This window comes from Schistocerca serialis, chromosome 5, assembly GCF_023864345.2.
Source record: "Schistocerca serialis cubense isolate TAMUIC-IGC-003099 chromosome 5, iqSchSeri2.2, whole genome shotgun sequence".
Classification (NCBI taxonomy): domain Eukaryota; kingdom Metazoa; phylum Arthropoda; class Insecta; order Orthoptera; family Acrididae; genus Schistocerca; species Schistocerca serialis.
Genome location: NC_064642.1, coordinates 426,694,131 through 426,718,595, shown reverse-complemented (window position 1 = coordinate 426,718,595; position 24,465 = coordinate 426,694,131). Strand labels below are relative to the sequence as shown.

Genomic DNA, 24,465 nt, shown 5'->3' with positions numbered 1-24,465 from the left:
GACTTTCGGAAAAGTGTTAACCACACAGTTCCGAAGGTAGCAAGGATGGACAGGTGCGAAAACTTTCGGACAATCAGGTTAACATCTCATGCAGCTAAACTGCTAATAACAGGAGTATACAGGAGAATGGAAAAGAACGAGAATCTGTGGCGAAATTACATTTACACATGAGTGTCTGTCAGGTACATCACACAGTTGTGCTACTAACTATATAACAGTGATTTGAAAATCCGATTTCACTGAAGGTTACTAACGATTCATTAAAAACATAGCGTTCGAGATACATGTTTTAGAAACAGGATGTCATAAGTCAGGAATGTGTATGTTGAAACTCATATTAATAACCATTAATAGGTGTTCGGATACTTTTGATTGGATAGTATTACTTGGGCATGTGCCGATTTTGTCAGCATATTGGAGTTCCACCTTTCCGGATGTATACAGGGTGGCCCATTGATAGTGACCGGGCCAGGTATCTCACGAAATAAGCATCAAACGAGAAAACTACAAAGAACGAAACTCGTCTAGCTTGAAGGGGGAAACCAGATGGCACTACGGATGGCCCGCTAGATGCTGCTGCCATACGTCAAACGGATATCAACTGCGCTTTTTTAAAATAGGAACCCCCATTTTTTATTACATATTCGTGTAGTACGTAAAGAAATATGAATGTTATAGTTGGACCACTTTTTTCGCTTTGTGATAGATGGCGCTGTAATAGTCATAAACGTATAAGTAGGTGGTGTCACGTGACATTCCGCCATTGCGGACGGTATTTGCTTCGTGATACATTACACGTGTTAAAATGGACCGTTTACCAATTGCGGAAAAGGTCGGTATTGTGTTGATGTATAGCTGTTGTGATCAAAATGCCAAATGGGCGTGTGCTATGTATGCTGCTCGGTATCCTGGACGACATCATCCAAGTGTCCGCACCATTCGCCGGATAGTTACGTTATTTAAAGAAACAGGAAGTGTACAGCCACATGTGAAACGTCAACCACGACCTGCAACAAATGATGGTGCCCAAGTAGGTGTTTTACCTGCTGTTGCAGCTAATTCACACATCAACAGCAGGCAAATTGCGCGAGAATCGGGAATCTCAAAAACGTCGGTGTTGAGAATGCTACATCAACATCGAGTGCACCCGTACCATATTTCTATGCACCAGGAATTGCATGGCGACGACTTTGAACGTCGTGTACAGTTCTGCCACTGGGCACAAGAGAAATGACGGTACGATGACAGAGTTTTTGCACGTGTTCTATTTAGCGACGAAGCGTCATTCACCAACATCGGTAACGTAAACCGGCATAATATGCACTATTGCGCAACAGAAAATCCACGATGGCTGCGACAAGTGGAACATCATCGACCTTGGCGGGTTAATGTATGGTGCGGTATTATGGGAGGAAGGATAATTGGTCCCCATTTATCGATGGCACTCTAAATGATGCAATGTATGCTGATTTCCTACATAATGTTCTACCGATGTTACTGCAAGATGTTTCACTGCATGACAGAATGGCGATGTACTTCCAACATGATGGATGTCCGGCACATAGCTCACGTGCGGTTGAAGCGGTATTGAATAGCATATTTCACGACAGATGGATTGGTCGTCGAAGCACCATACCATGGCCCGCACGTTCACCAGATTCGACTTCCCCGGATTTCTTTCTGTGGGGAAAGTTGAAGGATGTTTGCTATCGTGATCCACCGACAACTTTTGAAAACATGCGTCAGCGCATTGTCAATGCACGTGCGAACATTACGGAAGGCGAACTACTCGCTGTTGAGAGGAATGTCGTTACACGTATTTCCAAATGCATTGAGGTTAACGGACATCGTTTTGAGCATTTCTTGCATTAATGTGGTATTTACAGGTAATCACGCTGTAACAGCATGCGTTCTCAGAAATGATAAGTTCACAAAGGTACATGTATCACATTGGAACAACCGAAATAAAATGTTCAAACGTACATACGTTCTGTATTTTAATTTAAAAAACCTACCTGTTACCAACTGTTGGCATAAAATTGTGAGCCATATGTTTCTGACTATTACAGCGCCATCTATCACAAAGCGAAAAAAGTGGTCCAACTAAAACATTCATATTTCTTTATGTACTACACGAATATGTAATAAAAATGGGGGTTCTTATTTTTTAAAAAAACGCAGTTGATATCCATTTGACCTACGGCAGCGCCATCGAGCGGGCCAAACATAGCGCCATCTGGTTTTCCCCTTCAAGCTAGACAAGTCTCGTTCTTTGTAGTTTTTCGTTTGACGCTTATTTCGTGAGATATTTGGCACGGTCACGATCAATGGACCACCCTGTATATACTCAAGCGTCGCCCATAAATTCGGCTGGAACCAATAGGAATACTTCTGTAGTATAGTACCCTGGTGAAAACACAGGTTTGCAGGTTCAGACATACAGAGCATTTTAATGGTTAAATGGTTAATAGTCTGCAGGTAGGACGACAAGTGCTTCATTCTTTGTCGGTGTTTCAGGTGGTCGGCGACACTGTCCACCTGCCCTCCCAGGAAGCACTTCATTCACTATTAGTGAAACGTCCTGGTGTTCCCCTCAGTAAGACTTAAGCACCCAGGTGCTCCCAGGAGGATAAGTGGACTCTGGATTGAGGTTTTTACACTCCAGAATTGGCCCGTTTCGTTCTGGGAAATGCATGGTGGCCATAGTTAGAACACTGGAAGCTCTTCGTTCATAACGTTTTAGATGCATTGTTACTCCCCAGTTCAGGTGGTCAGTGTGCAGGTGTTCCACAGGTGTGTGTGAGCTGCCAGTCAGCATCAAAGCAATCTGCCACTAACACAAATCCACTGGTGCATTACGACTCACTGTAAACAACTGACAGACAGAATGTTTCGAAGCTTAATGGTTTGCAGGTTGCTTGACAGGAAGCGTACTGTTAAACATCCTGGTACACTCCGCCCGCCCCTCCCCCTCCCAGTGAAATTTAAGCACCCCGGTGTTCACCATCCTTCTTGTAAACACATCGTTCGTTGGTGGTCGGTAGTGGATGTCGCCAACAGAGTATGCTGCGGATAGCTCAAGTCTCGTGTGTATTACAGCACTTGGCCGGACTTTTCCGATGTGGGCTGTGAGAAGAGAAACAACAAAACCAGTCCGTGAACATTAGGTACCCGGGACGAAGCATGGGAACAGAGACACACATTCGTGGGTCTCTGTTGAAGCTGCTGCTGCTAGGTGATATGAAAGTAGAGTCTCAAACATGGTAGTTGCCTGTTCTGCCACTGAGTGGCATACACATGCAGTCTGAGTGCCAGCTACTATGGTAGTTTGAGGTGTGGCTCACTTGCTTGATGTCTGCTGGCCCGAGCACACAACACTATGTTTCTGTAGACTACGCTGAATGGGCATGCCATGTCAGCGTGCTGATGGAGGGCCAAGATACAAACCCCGCATCCTCCTGCGCGCTTTTGACGCTCTTAGTGCCTCTCTCTTGGAAGCTGTAGAAGGATACCTTTTTGCAATACATTTGCAGCTTACTATATCATTTACACGCCACCCGATTGGCCTTATATAAATATAATTTATGAGCACAGGTAAGTGATTTGTAGACTTGGCAGCTTTCAGGCTGGGCTTGTATACCCAACTAATAGGATAACTAGTTTGAATTTCCTGTTGTTTATACACGTCCTTGTGGTCTAGAGAAGTGAGGGAGTGGGTGGGGTGGGGAGCGGGAAGGGTGTTGGGGAAGGACGGTGGGGACCTTGGATGTGTCACATGATTTTGCTTATATAAGGAGATCTGGCAACATTGCGGACTGGGCTTTTGTGCAGTTAGTCCCCCTACTCATAGCCCATAGTAATTCATACACTACTTTCATATATAATAAACGTAATGTAAACAAACACAGATGTGATGGTTGGTCAGCAGTCGTAGCCCATGAGCACTGTTGTTCTTAAGCTCTTGGAAATAGGTAATACTCACATATTAGACATTACTTCTGGTTTATTGTTATGATGAACGTAGTATAGCATGCGAATGTTCGTTTGCTCTCCATCACAGAAAAGCAGGACGAACAATTTAAAAAAAAAGTTTTTCATTCTCATTAAGAAGACCTCACGATAAAAACAGTTTTACGTGCGTGGGATCAGGGACCATTGATATCAAAGCACAGCGCATTTTCTTACATTCTGACATGTTGGGCAAAGTTAAAACGTCATGAACTTCTCTTAGTCATTGTTTTTTCTCGTAGAAATTTATAAAAACATAGGGAACAATTGTGAGCAAGAATTCGTAATTTCGTAAACTAAGATATGTTTTCTGTTATGAAGTAGTAATAACCAGCAGTAAAAGGGAATTATTCCTTCAGAGTTTTATACTGAAAGAGATACTTAAAAAAATGTAATCTGAATCTGATACAACTGGCATCAGTCCGACGACAGAAAGCGCCCTGCGATAATAATGTTTCAAGTGCTTTTTTCTTACAATTATAATTTTCTAACGTTGTTATTATTATTGCCAGGCCGTAGAACTGTGTTCCACAATGGTATGTCCGTTCAAGAAACTATTTTCCAGGAAATCTGTTTTGGTTTGTCTAAACTCGAACAAACACGTGACATTTGGCTTGCGTACCGCAAGTGCAATGGGTACTCGAAAAACTACGAACTAGCCACAACAAAAAGCTATCGTTCTTCTTAAAATTTGACAATTTCCTAAAACACACGCGAAAATAGCAATAAACCCTACCAATGCCTGTTGTATTTGTAACCTAAAAGTTGTAATTGCGTTTTCCATCACTAAATAGCTAAACTGTTTGCAGGAAAAGTACATAAAAACCTCGTGCTGGCGCTCCTATTACACACGTATAACTTTGCCTTACTCTAAGTATGTGTTGTTTACCAGAGCATCAGCCAGTAACGGGGCGTTTTCGATCACGTCACCAGATCTTGATATTTAATGATTACTTGAGCTTTAATTACATAAAGTTGTGAGAATATTGACCGTCAATGCTATTTAAATGTCATAATCAATAAGAATAACAACAATCCAAACCATATTTTTAACACAGGAAAATAGTCTATTTCAGCCAGTGTTCAGAACGGTATTGTGCCGACAAGTGCTGCTACGGAAACTGAACTGCTATGTTTAACAGCAGTTGCAGTTGATCTCCGTATCTCCAAGAATATTCGCAAAAAGTAAATATAAAAAACCACAACTGTAATTTATTAAATTTATTTTGTAACACTTCCACTGGAAACTATAGGTTACTCAATAGAATATATTATATTTGTTACTGACGCCAAGTAGGCCATGTACATCACTCCAGTATATTTCGTTTATTAGTCCCTAGTTCCTTTTGGTTCGTTAGTGTTACAGTTTAACTGCGAGTATTTACACAATTTGTTTTGCAATCTCAAGTGTGTACAGTAATGTAAATAGCAGCACTGGTGATTACCACAGCTCTTGTTGTAAACTGTATGACGGAGAGTTAGATTATATGCTATGATAAGGGACTTGAGTATAGCTGGGCAACAGATTTTTCGAGAACATTTAAATTAAAATGTCCACTTAACATTATGGTTTGTCATTCCATTTGCAAGTTAAAACTCTAATAATGCGTGTGATTATTTCATAAATAAAATTCATCAAATGGAACCATGTGTATCGTGAATCAGTTCTGCTTCTACAGCAAGGTTCAAAATATTAATCACTGCAAAATCGGAGGCTGTATTTTGTCTTACTTCGTAATATAAATGGAAACTCTGGTTTCATCTTTCTTCTCTGAGTGACTGGTAGTACATGAAGGACTATAAATTCTAACGTAAAGTTCTTACTGAACACTGGCAAAGCGAAACGAAACAAAACTGCACAGCCACGTTTAATAATTAGACAAAAGAATCGCAGCTATATTGCCACAAATCGCTGCTAATTTGTCAGGCAGCCATTTTGCATGCACGACTCACATGCAAAAGAAGACTGCCTGGGATTTCCGTGTGATCGGTAACCGATTGCTGCGATTTTCCAGGTGCCCACACGCGTGCTATCTAGGAAGCGATCGACTGGCTACGGGACAGTTCGCTGCGATTCAATGACAGGGCCGTGCTGACGTGCAGCACTAGTATATTACTCGCTTAAGTCTTGGAAGTTATATTGCTCCATGTTTCTGAATACATCGATAAAAATGTTCGTAGAATGTCAGTTCTTCCTTTGGTTTTGAAATTTTAATGAACAGTTGTTGCATCGTGCTCTTTTATGTCAATTTATTTACATTTATGTTCCTTAAGGTATTCTTTTTGAAACGGTAGAAATCTTCCGTAATAGAAGTAGCTCTCTGACTAATAACGTCTTTGGTGTGAATGTGTAGTTAGTCTCTGGTGAGTTCAGTATTATTTTGTTGCTCGTTGTAACGTAAGCTCAACAAAACCACTTACCGCCATTGTCGCAAAATGAATCCACTAAGAAAAATAGCCGTCTTTGTTTGCATCGGATGTTTAAGTACTTCCATAGTACAAAGGAATGCTGCAGAAGAAGCTGATCAGGTGAGTATTTTTCATGTGTGTTCTAATTTTTGTCATCGTACTTTTAGCACGAGGTGAATGACAATCGAACATGTCTCCCATATGGCCGAATTTCTCTCATTTAAAAAGTTAGGGTCTTTTCGTATGCAGACGAGTTAAAACATTGGATCACATATCAAGCAAAAGGAAATTTCGGAGTCAATGAGAGAAAATTCAATCGCCAACTAGACTGCAATTTAGAAAAATGTCCTGAAGTCAGTCAAAGGCCTAGATTATAATTCGCAATCTGTGTTCAGTATTGTGTTTGTTGTTTTTACAAAACATGTATTTTCAGCTGTTAAATTGAATGTTAAATGATTATCCACATACTTTTCTTACGAAACACGTTTATAAAAACTGCGCAACTTACGGAAATTATTACGCGAAAAGCGCAGCACTAATTGCATTAAGGCTTTGGAATCGTGTGAAATTTATTATTAATGGTGTAAATCCGCTTATGTAAAATACTGTTCTAACCCATTAACTAAATTATCACGGAACGCAAGTAAGCCTGCTACGAGGGTAATCCCTAAAGTAAGGTCTCTTACTTTTTTGTGAGTACATAGACCTGCTTATTTCTACAATGGTTTACATCAGTTTACAGCTTGAACATTTAGCATTTTTCGACATATTCACAATTTCTGTCGATGCATTTCTGTAGACGCTGTGGCAGTTTTTGTATTACTATGTCATACCAGCTCGCCGCCATGCTGTTCAGAAAGTTTAAGCTGTAAACTGATGGAAACCACTGCAGAAATAAACAGGTCTATGTAATTATAAAAAAAATAGGAGGCCTTACTTTTGGGATTACCCTCGTATTAATGTGACATATAGTAACATACTAAAATTAGATATTGTTCCTCTACAGAAGATAATTACTTCTTTCATCAACGGTATGAGGGAGCTCTTGCCAAAGCTGCATGAAGGCATCGTGTATGGCTTCGTTATAAGAATTAATTATTTGGTTGATGTGACTGGAAAATGAGACGGGTTGGGCAAGCCGTATTATGAATCCAGCTGCCCCCGAATACAGCTCCATTGTTTTAATAAAATTGCATTGTTTTAATAACATTGGTGTACGCGTAACTCCTGAACACTATTGGGAATGTGACTGTGGTCAAGTACAAGACTGTATTTAAATTGATCGTAGTATGCGAGACATCCCATCGCTTTTCATATGGGATTTTTGCCCTATGTAAAATATAATATTTGCTATTCCATTACTTTCACAATCCCGTGATCGATTTAGAATCTATCGTCTGGAGCCGGCGGCTTCGATAGACAAACATTCTTGGAAATTACCTAAAGCAATGCTGATTGTTTCCAGTTCTAGTTGCACTGCCGTGCCATCCTCTTCACTTTCTCAATGGCATTTGAATGAAATTGTTACAGAATAAGTGTTTGTCAATATTTTCGTTGTTCAGGTACTTCGCAAGTATATCGAAAATTGTTACCTTTCATTTTAGATGAAGTGCGATTGCACAGTACATTATGAAGATTCACCTTTCACAAAGAAAGTAGCAACGTACGACGAAACAAACATGTGAAAATTTGTATGAGAAAAAAAAAGTGGATCTGCAGGGCTTGCTAGGTAATCGTAGAGAGATGATTCAGTGTAATGTATTTGCGAAGCTCACTATCTTATATAGCACGTTTATATCATCTCTGTGCAGACATGCAAATGACACTTTTGTCATTGATAGATATTAATCGCGCAAACGAAGTTGACACTCTGCGCGCTGGCTGATGGGAGCGGCTGTAAACGGGAAATGTCTTTGCAGGCACTCCCTTAAGCCACCGCACCGAGTGTGCGCGTTCAATACCTTTGTAATGTCATATATAATTAGGCTGAACGAACCGTCGCCCCATTTTAGCACCTTTTTCAGTACTCCGTACTAAAATCACAGAAAACTCGAAACACTGTATCTCGTAACAAATCTGTTACGAAAATTTGTTCCCGTTATTCTTAGACGTTCCCAACCTTTGTGAGACCATTACCGCAGAGTGAAATAAGATATTAACTGTTAGTGAAGTGAGCCTAACCCCTCCCCCCCTACCCCTCCATTCCACCACTACTATCAGCATTAGCACCTGACTAATATTTAGAATGAAACGGAATTTTTTGGAACGCTTGCAGTTGTAAAATTACGAAAGATAAAAAGATAAGTTATATTTAGTTTTTGTACGCCAGGAACTATTGAGGCAGTGAGGTAACTGGAACTCCTTATTTCCAACCGTTTTTTATAGAATGTTGAAGCAATTTTCAGTACTACCTACAACTGCTTTTCATAAAATAAATCTAACTATTCACATTGAGGGTAGATACTTGTATAAAAACATGCTACCCCTGTATCAGTCCTCTCCCTAGCTTTATATGCTTTACCGACACACTGCTTCTCATCAATCAAATTAAAGTGGGTGCACTATACTTCTGTAAATTATCTGATTGCTAGACTCCTTGGTTCTGAACTGGCAGAATGCTAAATCTTCAGGCTGCCAATGTTTTGTGCCTGACGGCTGCACTAATAGTAATAGCACTGTGTAGGCCCGACAGTTATAAAGTACCCATTTACACAGTTACCGTGGTATAGCTCTGTTAACTCCCATCTCATTGAGTGGCGCGTAAATACTGTTTGAGTACCATGTATTTATTGGTATTTTATGTAATCAGTATCAACAGTTATGCGAAAGAGTGATAATATTAAAGATTCTTTGAAAATAATTTAGTTTCGTGCCGAAACACAGTCGAGCCCTTTTGTTTTTACCCCTCAGAAATTTTCATTTAACCCTCAGGCGGTAATAGCGCCGAGGTTGAGAACCACTGCTTTAGAACAGCGTCCCGTTTTCCGCCACTCTAGCGGGACAAATCGAACCAAAAATGACGCCTCTTGTATTCATTTTTCACTTGAACAATATTCGGGTAAAAGCCAAATATTTCTGGCAATCATATTATAATTTCCAATGTTTACGAAGCTAACACGTCATATTTGGTGGTTTTCGTATTTAATTTTGCGTATTTCGAAAATACAAATACACTGCATTACCTATCTCTCGAAAACTCTTCATTTTGGATACGGTACTGTTTGTCGTGCTAAAGTGTCTAAAAGGGCGACGTCGGTCTGTAAAATGTTTAAGGAGAATTTTGTATCTGTTCTCTTCACGTAGCAAACGTACAAGCATGAAAAAAATTGATGGTCAGGAAACCTTAAAGCTGTTCATTGATGGTGAATATTATAGCTCAGGCTTTCCAATTGTGCAATAATATTGAACGGGTATGGATTATGTTGAGATGTTGCACAGTGATATTCAACAGATCAAAAACTTTTTGAAATATATTACGCAATAGAAAAATTTTGTGCCGTCTTGACAATATCCTTGCCCGTCGCTCACGTGCTTCAGTGAAATATTGTCTCGGGTTGTTTGTGTTCGGCATTGTGTTTATCCACTAAAATGAGATCAAAACAAGAAGAAAAATCGTCAGTATTAGAATGTATCGAAATGTAAAAATAGCTGACAATGTTATGGGATGTTAATATAGATGAAGAAAAAACCGTCGTTGCTCTCCATGCACAGACTGTTCCTGGAGGAATGGTCTCTATTTAGAGATATGACAGAAACAAACATGGGCTCTAAAATGCATACCTTAAGAGCTATGAGTACTTGTTCATCTCCAATACTGTGAAACAAAGTTCTTCTACTGCAAGCTTTTTGCCTTTCATGTTCTGAGAAGTGGAAGTACGGACCTAAACAATAAAACATGTCCAGTATACAAGTGCTGTACTGTGCATGCCTTAAGAACAGAGATTTTTTCTTCTTCCCTACTGTGAAAAACATCTGTTCCACCGAATAAGTGCTCATCGCTCTTAAGATATGCATTTTAGAGCCCATGTTTACTAGACAGTTTTTTCTTGTATCTACCCCCAAAATATGGAAAGCAAAGAATTTGCAGTAGAAGATATTTGTTTCACGATATTTGAGGTAAAGTGCTCATAGTTTTTAATGTATTCATTTTAGTGCCAGTGTTTAATAGACTCTTTTGTTTCGAATCATCGTTCCTACCACATCCTGAATATTGATCATTCTTTCCGGGACAACCTGCAGAGTTGTACCCTACAGTTATGAGGGTAAATATTTACTAATTATTGAAAAACAAACATTTGGGTAGCCGTATCCAGTAATTTATCAAATATTGGGCGATCAACGTGTAATCAAATCTATTAATCGTTTATCTCCTCCGAACTCAGTTTTCTTGACGCATTATCGTGAGTGAATCTTGAACTTTTTCATCATCCTTTTTTTCTACTGCTTGAAAGTAAGTAGAGCATTTATCACAATACCAACACACTGAAGATCAAAAATATCGAACCAGGCTACACACTACAGGTTTTTATTGTGTGGTTCAAAAAAAATGGCTCAAATGGCTCTGAGCACTATGGGACTTAACATCTTAGGTCATCAGTCCCCTAGAACTTAGAACTACTTAAACCTAACTAACCTAAGGACATCACACACATCCATGCCCTAGGCAGGATTCGAACCTGCGACCGCAGCGGTCGCTCGGCTCCAGACTGTAGCGCCTAGAACCGCACGGCCACCGCGGCCGGCTATTGTGTGGTCTAGGGAGAATTTCAATAATATTGCGTAATATTATTGTACAAAAACATCGATTGTCTAACGACATGCCCAGGAGAGGCGCTGCAAGCGATGTCGTGCTGTTAGCGAAGACACTCATGTCGGCCCTCTACTGCGATAGCCCATTAACTCCAGATTTCGTCACACTGTCCTGACGGACACGATCGTCATACGCCCCACATCGAATTATGCTGTTATTTCAAATAGTATTGATTGTCTATTAGCACTGGGAACTCTACGCAATCGCCGCTGAGGTCGATCGTTAAGTGAAAACGGTCGGTAACTACGTTGTCTGTGGTGACAAGTGATGCTTTAAATTTGGTATTCTAGGAACACTCTTGACGCTGTGGATCTCGGAATACTGAATTCCTTAACGATTTCCGAAATGGAATGCCCCAGGTGTCTATCTCCAACTACCGCTCCGCGTTCAAAGTCTGTTAATTTTCGTCGTGCGGCTATAATTACGTCAGAAATCTATTCGCCGGCCGAAGTGGGCGTGCGGTTAAAGGCGCTGCAGTCTGGAACCGCAAGACCGCTACGGTCGCAGGTTCGAATCGTGCCTCGGGCATGGATGTTTGTGATGTCCTTAGATGAGTTAGGTTTAACTAGTTCTAAGTTCTAGGGGACTAATGACCTCAGCAGTTGAGTACAAATCACAGCTCCACCAATGCACTGCCCTTTTATAACTTCTGTATACGAGATACTGCCGCCATCTGCGTATGCGCATATCGCTATCCCATGACTTTTGTCATTATTATATCTTCGACTTTTTTGGTTCACGAGCCGGTGATTTCGGCGCTGTTTTCCAGTTAAGCAGGATGCGAAAACGTACAAGCCCTGCCGATAATAGTGTCGTCAGCCGTTTTTTATTACTTCCTGATACCTCCCGCCCCTCATCGAACTTCAGATTCCCTTGCGCGCGAAATCCAACGCCGATTCCCAGAACAAAATGAACGTGTCGACACTATATATGCCCCTCATCCCTTCCCAATACGGAGAGCTCCCTCCCTTTGCTGCACAACGAAGTCACAACGATACTTTATCATTTTCTTTGTGGTGCCTTCCTGACTGTACACAAGCATCTACATCTACATTTATACTCCGCAAGCCACCCAACGGTGTGTGGCGGAGGGCACTTTACGTGCCACTGTCATTACCTCCCTTTCCTGTTCCAGTCATGTTGGTTCGCTCGCTCGAATCTCTCTGACTTTACATTCGTGATCTCCTCGGGAGGTATAAGTAGGGGGAAGCAATATATTCGATACCTCATCCAGAAACGCACCCTCTCGAAACCTGAACAGCAAGCTACACCGCGATGCAGTTCGCCTCTCTTGCAGAGTCTGCCACGGTACCAAATAACCCTGTGACGAAACGCGTCGCTCTTCTTTGCATCTTCTCTATCCTCTCAGTCAACCCGACCTGGTACGGATCCCACACTGATGAGCAATACTCAAGTATAGGTCGAACGAGTGTTTTGTAAGCCACTTCCTTTGTCGATGGACTACATTTTCTAAGCACTCTCCTAATGAATCTCAACTTGGCACCCGCCTTACCAACAGTTAAATTTATATGATCATAACACTTCAATATCGTTCCGTAAGCATACTCCCAGATATTTTACAGAAGTAACTGCTACCAGTGTTTGTTCCGCTATCATGTAATCATACAATAAAGGATCCTTCTTTCTATGTATTCGCAATACATTACATTTGTCTATGTTAAGTGTCAGTTGCCACTCCCTGCACCAAGTGCCTATCCGCTGCAGATCTTCATGCATTTCGCTGAAATTTTCTAATGCTGCAACTTCTCTGTATACTACAGCATCATCCGCGAAAAGCCGCATGGAACTTCCGACACTATCTACTAGGTCATTTATATATATTGTGAAAAGCAACAAAACTGAATAAGCGCTTTTAAAAGTTTATTTCCTATTTCTCTTCTTCGCAGAACATTAAAGTAGCTTTTCTTGTCCGTTCTGTTTGTTGATATCCAACAGTTTTTCTCAATCGTTCTCAATTTTTATATTTTGGATTTTTAAGTTCAGTGTCTTGCTAACAATATTTTCCATCCATTTTTCGTAAAGTACTGGTTGCCCTTGATGTAATCATATGAAAGCATGCTGTGAGCATAGGTTATACATAATCATGTGAGCTAAATACGCCAGCGGATAAAATATTACACCACCGTTTTCTTCGATAGAAGAGAGGAAGAAAGTGTGAAATTTCAACTTCGAAAAGATTCCTCTCGCCAAATAGAGTCGTGGAGTTAACGAAATCGGCCGCCTGTAGTCCAGCTGAAGAGACGACGACTGCCTTTCGTTCTGTCCTAGTTTGTTAAAAGACGAATTCTACTGGTCAGTTTCACGTTGGTTTCAGGAGATTTTCCAAATTCATCTATTCAAATGCTGACTTTTGGTTACAATTTTTCAAACCAATCCAAAAATGTGACTTTCAAAAGAAACTTATGCAGCTTTAGTTATTATGCCAGCCAACAAAAAAAGAAAGCATGTAAGTATTGCAATAACTCCACTAACGCGTTCAGCTGTGATGTTCTTTAAACTAACAGTTGTAGTCGTCAACAAAATTGAATAAGTTCTTTTAAAAGTTTATTTGCTATTTCTCTTCTTCGCAGAACATTAAAGTAGTTTTATTGTCCGTTCTGTTTGTCGATATTCAACAGTTTTTCTCAATCGTTCTGAATTTTTTTATTTCAGATTTTTAATTTCATTGTCATCGTAACAATATTTTCCATCGATTTTTCGTAACGCATTGGTTGCCCTTCATGTAATCATATGAAAATGTACCGTCAGAGCGTTGATTTAAAAAGACATAATCCACACTCATGTTAATAATAACAAAAGACTGCACACTGTTGAAATACGTATACCGATTATGCATCAAAGCAGCCTACCTGAGGAGTACTAAGTGGACAATTATTTGTTTATTCAGTTAGATACTTCCCGTCAAAATCAGAGCTTGGACCACGACATGTTCCCAAACGCACCGAATCTGATACATTAGGACCCATTATAGGATCACTTTTATGAAACCTCGTAATTGTCTCCTGTTGCCGAACTGGTTGTATAAGGGGAGAGATGTTAACTGGCAGGATCCTTTGCCGTTTTAATGACGCAAGTGTGTTACAATCCCCAGGTTACAATAAAAATATCTTTGTAATTCTTGAAAATAATTTTTAAAATGTTATTTTCAACATCAAATTATCAATCTCTCTTCTCGTATTTTAGTGTTATTTCACCCTTGCAAGTTTATGAATAGCGGTTAACAAGATTCACGTACCCATAGCGTTGGAGGCAAATGAAAGCGCCACAAGACAGTTATTTCGTATGACCAAAGTGAATGATTACCCAACATTCTTTATGTGAATAGCATACCAGCAAACGCAAATTCACTCATTTTAGGTTTTACTTGTTTTTCTGCAGTATGATCGCAGTGCATGCCAAGACTGTACAGAAGAACTTTAAAACATATGTGTACTTTTGTTAAATGTTTTTGTCTTGCCGTTGTGGCCTGTAGATGAGGTTCATACCTCGACTCCTGTTCATAAATAAGTAAGACAACAATGTTTGTGACTGGTAGCGATCTCTGCTGAAGAACCTTTTGATTATTTTGAAACAGTTAAGGTCGAGTAACGTTCTATATGGCTTTCAGATGGAAATTCAGACAGTGAAAAGTAAGAAATAAGAATGGACGATATTCAGTCATTCAAAAATGTGATATATGATGCGGTAACGAACAGATTTTATGAGAGTTCTTGGATGTTACACCTTTTTTCCCCCTGGTCAGTGACATTTAGGATAAGCACGCCAATTTGCATTCCACTTTGTGATAAGTCTCATTGTTCGACTGGGAAATCGGGCAACTTTATGATTCTGTGGATTACTTGGTCCTTATAAGTAGAAAAATTGTGCATTTCTAGATTGGAATGTTGCTGTTCTTAGCAGTCTGTTCGCCGTCTGTTTTCAGGGAGTGTGTCCGTTCTCGGGCGAAGCGGCTGAAGATGAACCTATGAGCGCGAAGTATCAGAAACCGCCGGACCACAGCAATTCTGAGCCGTTTAAGGAAGGACGCCGCAATAAAGTGCATCCTGACATAGGTAATAAGTGCATTTTGTTATAAAATCGTAGTTTCAGTCATTCATATATCTCATATCTTTCTCTAACATCAAGCCGAGATACATAACACTATGACTGCCCAGTGTTAAAGAAAGCAGTTAATTTTTTTTCATTAGTCAGGCCATGCATTCCTTCTCCATACTCCGAATAGTACTGTTAATTGCCTGCATGTTGGTACATTTTGTTTCTCCACATGTTCAGTAGTTTTGTCTTTCGATTTACAGAAGGAGAAAGCTAAAAGGCGAGCTGATGTTACTATTTTTATCTTCTCTGTTCGCTCGGAGAAGTATTAGGGGGCTCAGTAACATTTTCAGATTAATCCCTTAAAACCGCCTCTTCCCTTTTTACGAGTAGCTTTCGTTACTTACTAGATGTCTTTCTTCAGATGTCTGTCTCTTCACATTTTTCAGCACTTCTGTTACGCCGCTTTTGAACGGTAGTAACTTGTAGGAGGGGTTGATATGGTGGAGGCTGGACGTACATTAACATAGAGAGTTGTTCAGATGAAAACATGGCTGCCATGATTCAACTATATCTACCTTGAAACTGTGATACTTTTATCTACGAAAGTATCTCATTTCTGATACACACCCGATAAACTGAAATTTACACCTATTCTCGTTAAATCAGTTGAAGGAAAAATCTAAGTAACAGATGTTAATTGCTGTCAATTTGAAAAATTAAATGCATTATTATTTCATGAAAAACTGACAGCATTATGAAGAACATTTTCAACTCAATGTGTAGAATACTGGGAATGTAATGGAATCAGCTCATTTTTTCACAGTAAAAATGTAATAACCCGAAGGGTCCACTTTTTATTCCGTAAACATGCTTCAATGTACACAAATAAGTGTGGTCTCATCAGTCCAATTTTATTCTAAACAGTTGCTCCTAACAAATAACATCTAAAAATTTAAAAGCTTTAGTTCAGTAATAAACATTTCGGATTATGTGCCGTATTTTTAAACTGAGGATGAACTCGCATGATATTTGGGTATCTTGTTTTCTACTTATACATCTCTTCAATGAAATGCACATACTGAACTACTCTTCAGTGATATCCATACCAGTGACACACGCAAAGTTTATGGTTTTCTTCATCCTTGACTCCCGTCTTGTTAGGGATAATGTGTAATAGTTTCTTAATTATTACATCTAAATCCCTAGGAAATAATTGTAATAGATTTCTTTTATTTTTTGAGTATGAGCAGGGGAGAATCCTGCACCTTGGAGAACACTTTACAGAATTTCACCTCTAGCCAGCTCTATAATGGAGGTTTAATATATTTTCTTATTCTGTTTTAAATGATAGCATTCACTTCATGTGTACTGCAGTTATGTCCCGAAATTACAAAAATTACTCCGGAAACGTAAGGTTTTTCCAAATTTGAAAAATATTCCATGCTCATTTACCTAGGAGCAAATATTCTATTCAAATTCAAAAGTATTTCAATCGAGAAAGCCCTGTCAGTACTGTATTTAATGGACTATGTGTTACAGCATTACTCTTATTACACACCAGTAAATTAAACTAAGGAGAAGTTTTATTAAAAAACTAGTTACGAGTTAAATGCGTTTTGAAATAGAAGCTATTGGAGACTAACACAAACTACCATTTCAAGACGGGTAAAATTTTTAAGACGTCAGAGAACTCTGTTCAGAAACTTCCTGACAGATTAAAACTGTGTGCCGGACCGATACTCTAACTCTTGAGACTGGAAACTTATTTCATTTGCAAATATCACGTGTCCAATGGCAGAAGACCTTCTTCCTTTTCAAGATGGCAGACGACTGACAAAGTATGGCTTAAGTGCAGTAATAAACATTTCGGATTATGTGCTGTACTTTTAAACTGAGGATGAACTCGCATGATTTTAAAAACATACGGAATTTTGCTCACCATAAAACCCGTATCTGAAGAATTAACAATATATTCCAGGCAGTTGGTTATACAGCGCTTAAATATCTAGAACTCGTAATATTTATGAACGCTGAAACATAACCTCATGTGTCACAACAACAAAAACTGGAGAAACTGCTTGTGATAGTCTCTTTTGCGCATTTCTTCATGTGACTAAAATTGGTCACTCGATTGAAATGCTAACCAGGAAGTGCAACTTTAATGCGGGGCCGAAGTACATTTGCATACTTGTGTGAATTGTTCGGGTCCCGTTTTCGAGCATCGTGGTTCCAGTTAACACACGGGGAATCGCGTACGGTTGGTAGCAATGGACGAAACGACTGTCAGGGAACTTGTATCAAAGTAGCCGAGGAAATTGCCCAGTGCGTTGGGGTGCCAGATGGAAAGCTATTAAAATAAGACATTCGTTACTGAGAAGTAGGATTATTTTAAAAATAGATAAGTATTAAAATAATTATTTCATGTTAGCTTACAAGAAAAAATTACGTGCTTGGTTTTAATCAAGAACATATAAGTTCCGACTGGAGTGATGTTACGTTTATGTTTATCAATGGCACCTACTTTGGTACAAAGTGATAAGCTTATTTATTGGAGCATGTAACAGTAAAACTGTTCACAAGACATATCCCTGAAACGGTATTTCACCATTGCAATCCCCTCAACTGTCCGTGGCAAAAGGCGGTTTTCCTTTTTTAGTTTACTAAGATGTTATAAAGGCATTGTGTCCTGGATTGGAAAAGCAGAGCTGTAAAAATTTTCAGTAACTGCGAGAAAGGTTCAGCTTCTTTAGCAGCCGAAGAATTAACATCAATTTTAAAATCTTAAGTAAATCTGTTTCTGTGCCACCAATTACCTGAATTGACGTAACGCTATAAATTACAGAATTGCTCAAACATTTCAGAACCATCAATACCAATACCCCTCTTTTGCAACTATTGTGTGCAGAATTAGAATTCTTCAAACTGAAAGTTTCTTACGTCTCCTTATTTCACCGATTTCAGGTGCTTCAACCATTCGTTCAGATCAGCTGAGCAAAGCAAGTTTGCACATTTTCACGAAAATAGGCGCCTCTAGAGACTGAATTTTCTTCTAAACTGATGAACTTTTTAAGCTACAAACGACATTCAATGAAGTTCGACCCATTTCCATTCAAATTTTCTCTTTGTTTCCAGTACTCGGACACTTTTGAATTTCGTCTTACTTCCGTAAAACTCTTCTTTGAAAGAAGAACAGATCAGCTGAGCAAAGCAAGTTTGCACATTTTCACGAAAATAGGCTCCTCTAGAGACTGAATTTTCTTCTAAACTGATGAACTTTTTAAGCTACAAACGACATTCAATGAAGTTCGACCCATTTCCATTCAAATTTTCTCTTTGTTTCCAGTACTCGGACACTTTTGAATTTCGTCTTACTTCCGTAAAACTCTTCTTTGAAAGAAGAATATTTTTGCCATAGTTTATCTGAAAATTTTACATACTCTTCTTTCCACTATCGAAAACAATGCCCAGCGGTTCTGAAGATATTTCAGTTTACTACAGTTGGTATTTGTAGGCATCCAAAAATTTCAATAAATATGCATATAGTCAGTGGCCACTGCTAACATGTGAACTGCAGTTTTGCTGAAAAAAAAAAGGATGTCACTTTCAGAAAATAATAGCCGATCGAAGGAAACATGACAATAACATTTTTCTTCCTGCTCACACTACGAACTTACGCATATTGTCCAGAAGTGAACCACATCTTTCATGTTAGTACCATACCACTTGAAAACGTTCCTTTCACACGTCAAGGAGCTTTTACTCTGAAGTGGAATCTCATTTATCCACAATGGGTGGAAGCGCAGGCCATCCATCCAGATTATCGAAATTCTAGATAAATTCGGAAAAAAATTATAAGAGCATAGGTTAAATCCCGTAAACGCACAGGTTAAATTTATTTTCACTTAAATATGCAAATTTAAACATAAATTTTAAGATATTTAAAAAAACAGTGAATTTTATGCACTGAAATAATCAATAGTTTCTTCTGAGTCAGCTCGTAAGTCGTTTATGTACGATACGTTCTCAGAGGCATTTCACCAGCATAAGTTCCGTCGAAGTTGCTTCCTCTTGGTGTTCCAAATAAACCATTTTTTGTCCAGTTACGTCGTTGTCTCTGTATATACGATAAGGCCTTCATAATGGGCCTCAACTTAGTCAGTTAATCCATTATCACTGTCGACGTCTGCAATTGTACAGACTGGAATCATTCCGTCATAAGAAATCATCCTTTTGACACAAAAATCATGTTCGCTTCACATTATTCTTCCAATTTGACACCGTTGTAGTTCCAACACTAAAATTAGCCACAATATTTTTTCAAGAATTGTTCATTACTCATTCCATACCGCGCGTCTAACTTTTTACCCATGGATACTACCACGTTCAATGACTTTTATGTCATTTTTCATTTGACACAAGTGGGGCGTTACAGTTCTGCACAACTCAGTGTTATCGTGTTACCTAACACCGTGCCACAATCCATGTATGACGGTTGGGTAAAATTAAATTTAATGAATGCTGTTGATGACTGCTGCGCCTATTATTTCCGAAGTATCAAATGCAGTTAGGTTATTGTACTTAAGTAAACAATCCGGACGAACCAAAAATTCGGATTAATACGAGCTGGGCAAACGACGTTCCACTGTAATAACATCTTCATTTGAAATTGAAATTATACTGGGTGATTCAGAAGATATGCAGATAGTAAAAATAAAAAAAAAATGTTCATATAAACATAGATCCGCAAATGTTTAGTTACTGAGCTACGGCTAATAAACGATTTTTCCTAAAATTTAGCAATTTCGCTGATATGAAGCCATTAAAGTTAAAGTAAAGTGTGATTTCCATTTGTTTTGTTGTTATTGATTTGATGAATCTAATAAAACATGTCCCAGACATGTATCTCCAGTAGTTTTCCAGAACATCCAGTGAAGCAAAGAAGTAATTTCTTACAATGTTTAATTTATTAACTACTTAGCCCAATTTATTTTCTAAATTTTTGACAATCGCACAAAGCTTTCAACAGAAGTTGTAGAGAATTTAATTTTCGAAAATGTTGATAATAAAGTTAACTGAAACTGTATGAATATGTCGGATAATCTGTTTTTATTAATACCATAGCACCCGTGAATTCGTATTAAACCGGAAAAAACAAAACTGAGTATTAAGGAAGTTGTACAGTGTACATACAATTTCATAATACATTCACTATATGTCCAAAAATATCTCCATCGAGTTCAATGCATTTAGCTGCACGTGTATGAACAGATTTTGGTGTTCGTTTCAGTTTTACAGGGTTGATCTTAATTTCGTCTATTGCACTCATAATGCGAGCAAGTAATACCTCACGTGTATTGACTTCGCCCTCATAATTTATGTCTTTCATCCATTCCCATACACAAAAATCCATTGGTGTTAAATCGGACAATCTGGATTTCCACAGACGTGTAGCACCATGACCAGTCCATTTCTGGGGACAATGTTCATTCAAATGTGTAGCAACTATGTTGGTGAACTGTGGCGGAGCGCCGTAATGTTGAAAATATATTTGCAACCGCATGGCAAGTGGAACATCTTCGAGCAAGCGGGGCATTTCCTCTTGAAGGAATTGTAAGTACGTCTCGCCAGTTAGATGTCCTGGGGAAATGAATGGTCCAATAAAGTGCATGTTGATTATACTACACCACACATTTATACTAAATCGCTGCTGAGTATTGCGTTGCACTGTTGCATGTCGGTTTGCGTCAGACCATACGTGCTCGTTATGTAAATTGTTTATACCATCTCGAATAAACTGTGCCTCATCAGTAAATAGAATGCATTTGTGTGACTGCCGATTAGTAATTAACCAGTTGCGCAACTCCAAGCGAATGGCAGGATCTCTCGGATGTAAATGATGCACTTTTTTTTATGGTAAGGATACAGATTATTGTACTTCAATGTACGCCATACCTCAGATTGTGAAATACCAAATCGTTCAGAAATATGTCGTTTATATGAAATGCCAAATCGTTCAGAGATATGTCGCTTACTCATACCCGGGCTACGTTGGACAGCATCCATAATACCATCATCATCATCATCGTCTTCACGTATCGAGCGCTCGTACTGATTATGATGCTAGGTAGAGAACCTGTCTCCCGCAACATTCGAAATACTTCACTAATGGTTCGTGAATTCGGAATCCTCCGAGTTAGATAACGTACGCGATATTCGTTAACTCCAACCGTAGCATTACCATCACATTTGCCATATACAAACACCATATCGGCATATTCCTCTGTCGTAAATTTGAAAGGCATCCCTATTTCATAAATAACCTAGAAACAACAACAGTTACTATGTGGTTTTACTTAAATACACCGTTGTTATTATGGTCTTTCTCCGAACAATACAGAAAACTAGCTCGATTCAAGGTTAGGAAACGACTGAAACAGCTAACTAACGGTTGCCAACTATAATATAAACGGTTCTGCATTCTTAGTGGAAAGTAAACAAATTTACTTACTTCTTTTGATGTTCTGGGAAACTACTGCAGATACATGTCTGGCTGGCCGGGGTGGCCGAGCGGTTCTAGGCGCTACAGTCTGGAACCGCGCGACTGCTACGGTCGCAAGTTCGAATCCTGCCTTGGGCATAAGTATGTGTGATGTCCTTAGGTTAGTTAGGTTTAAGTAGTTCTAAGTTCTAGGGGACTGATGACCTCAGAAGTTAAGTCCCATAGTGCTCAGAGCCATTTGAACCATACATGTCTGGGACGTGTTCTATTAGATTCACCAGACCAATAGCAACCAAATAAATGGAAATCGCGCTTCACTTTAACCTCGTACAGTTTAGCGATGGTGTCATATTAGCGAAGTTGCTAAATTTCAAGCAAAGTCTTTTATTAGTTGTAACTAAACATTTGCGGACCCATGTTTATATGAACTTTTTTCTTTACGTTTACTTGTAGAATATCATATTAAAATATTTGCATATCTTCATGAATCGCCCTGCATGCCATTGTTAAAATAGTCAGAAGCCTACCTTCGTAACAGGGGAGACATTAAAGAAAATTAATATATCAACCAAAATATTTTAAAAGTTAAATTCATATAGAGTAAAATGCCAGATATTACACTGAATTTAAATGCCTGCCGCACACAACCAAAGGACGAAAAAAACTGGACATTCCATCATTTTTCTGGACGGATGATAACACTACTCTGCCACGTGATCCGCATAAAATGACTTTGATAAAATTTTGAAGCATTGCGTCGTTCACATTTTGCCTGCCACCATCACATAAGAAAATTATTTTGTATAAATTAGCAAGTTTAGACACATGTATGAAACTCTTATTCAGTAAATGTTTTAGTCTTGTATAAAATTTAAAAACAAGTTTTTAATTCTGCATGATTTTTCGCCCTGCATTCTTTTAGGAAACAGTTCTTATAAAAAATTTGAATGTCTCAGATCTTGGCAGCCTAAACGCTCACCTATGTTGAGATTACTTCCATCTCATTACTCATCATAGTTGTTATAACGGTTCAAAATTATTGATTAATGACGTATAATTATAAGAATTCACATAGCAAATTGCATTTGTTGAACACTTTACATTTGATGCACTTGATGTCACACCCTTTTGTATGACAAGTAGCTAACACTTCAGAACCATTCGTAACTGGTAAGGGAAGCATGTGATCACTGCACTGCGAGACTGTCAACAGAAGCAATCTCACAGAAAAGCTAAATGGGTATTATCCCTCGTGATACTGGGGTGACTGGGGGGGGGGGGGGGGGGGGGGGTGGAGGAGCAGGCAGTACTTCATACCCACCTTTTGAAAGTATTGTGATCTAGCCAGTTTCTCTATATTTCAAAATTTTGTGGAAGGATTTATTGTTTTTAATGAATTCTTGTACCAGATTCAATAAATGTTTTTAATTTTTCAGTTCAATTTAACTTAAAAATTTAAGTCTCAGTAGTAAATGTCACTTTCTCCAGCGAAGATCATATTCAGGAACTCCAGCTTCAGGGCCTTACTTACTCATCAATATCTCTCCAAAATTTATGTTGAGAATAAAAGTTAACAACAATGAACGAAATTTGCATCTTCACTTTCTTCGTGGTGGTCATAAAGTCGGTAGTACACATTACTGAAAAAAGCATTGATGTTGCTAAGAGTGTGTTTTCAGGTTCTGAACCGTGATTACACATCAGAACTTCTTTAAAAAGTATGTTGTTAATATAATTGAACAACAGTTAACGAATTTCGCTTTCTTTTAATTTTTTGGGTTGGGCACAAAGTCGTCCCCTCTCCTTCCCACGCCACTTTATGAAAAATGCCTTGGTATTGACAGAGTTAAATGGGAGATTTTTCTTTAAGAATTATCATTTCACAGGACTTAATTGAGGGGCTGAGACTACAAATGCTACAAGTGACATTTCACAAGAAAATTATCTAAATGCACATTTGGAAAGCTAAAGTGTGGCCCTCTTCTGAGTAAAAGAAGTACAAATGATTTCCTGAGTAGTGCCACACACTGTGATAATAAAAAAGTTTAAACTCTAAGCCAATGCCTGGACTGCATTTAAAATACAACTAGTATAAATGAAACGGTGGACAGAAAGAGAATTGCTGCTATATTTAACGAAAGTTTAGGTCTGTATTTTGTAAGTGCAGGAATGGCCTAATGTGTAACCCTTAAGAGTATTTACAGTAATATACACTGCAATGCCATATTTTGAAATACAGCTTGTACATCTTCAGGCAAATCGGCATATTGACACAATAGATCATAAGGTCTTTGAACCTGGTGATGCATATATCAAATGTAATGATTTTGATCTCTCTGAAAAGCCAAAGAAATCCTTCAAACATATACGAGGGCGGTTCAGAAAGTAACCTCCGATTGGTCACAGTGCGGGTTGTGGTGGGAGTAGCGACGCCATCTGTGCGTTCACGCACTCAACAGGTCAGTCGGCATCAAGCCGTGGTCGAGTGAACGTCGTACCTGCGCAAGTTTAGTTTTTGTGGCAGTGTGAAATGTGTGCTGCAATAGAAAACCCCGCCAAATGTGAAGTGCGTGCTGTCATAAGGTTTTTTACAGCCAAAGGATATTCTGCAGCAGCTATTCATCGTGAGCTTTGTGCCGTGTACGGACCAAGAGTTATGAGTGAAGGAGTTGTCCGTGAATGG

At 38.9% G+C, this 24,465-nt stretch overlaps 1 protein-coding gene across 1 annotated transcript in view; it reads left to right on the top strand.

Annotated features, from left to right (window-relative positions):
• LOC126481297 (uncharacterized) overlaps positions 1-24,465 on the top strand; it is a 452,512-nt gene that overhangs the window by 315,706 nt on the left and 112,341 nt on the right. The window contains exon 2 of the mRNA XM_050104945.1: positions 15,171-15,300. Within this exon, the coding sequence (XP_049960902.1) occupies positions 15,213-15,300 (88 nt within the window). The 5' untranslated portion in view covers positions 15,171-15,212. The remainder of the gene's footprint in view (positions 1-15,170; positions 15,301-24,465) is intronic.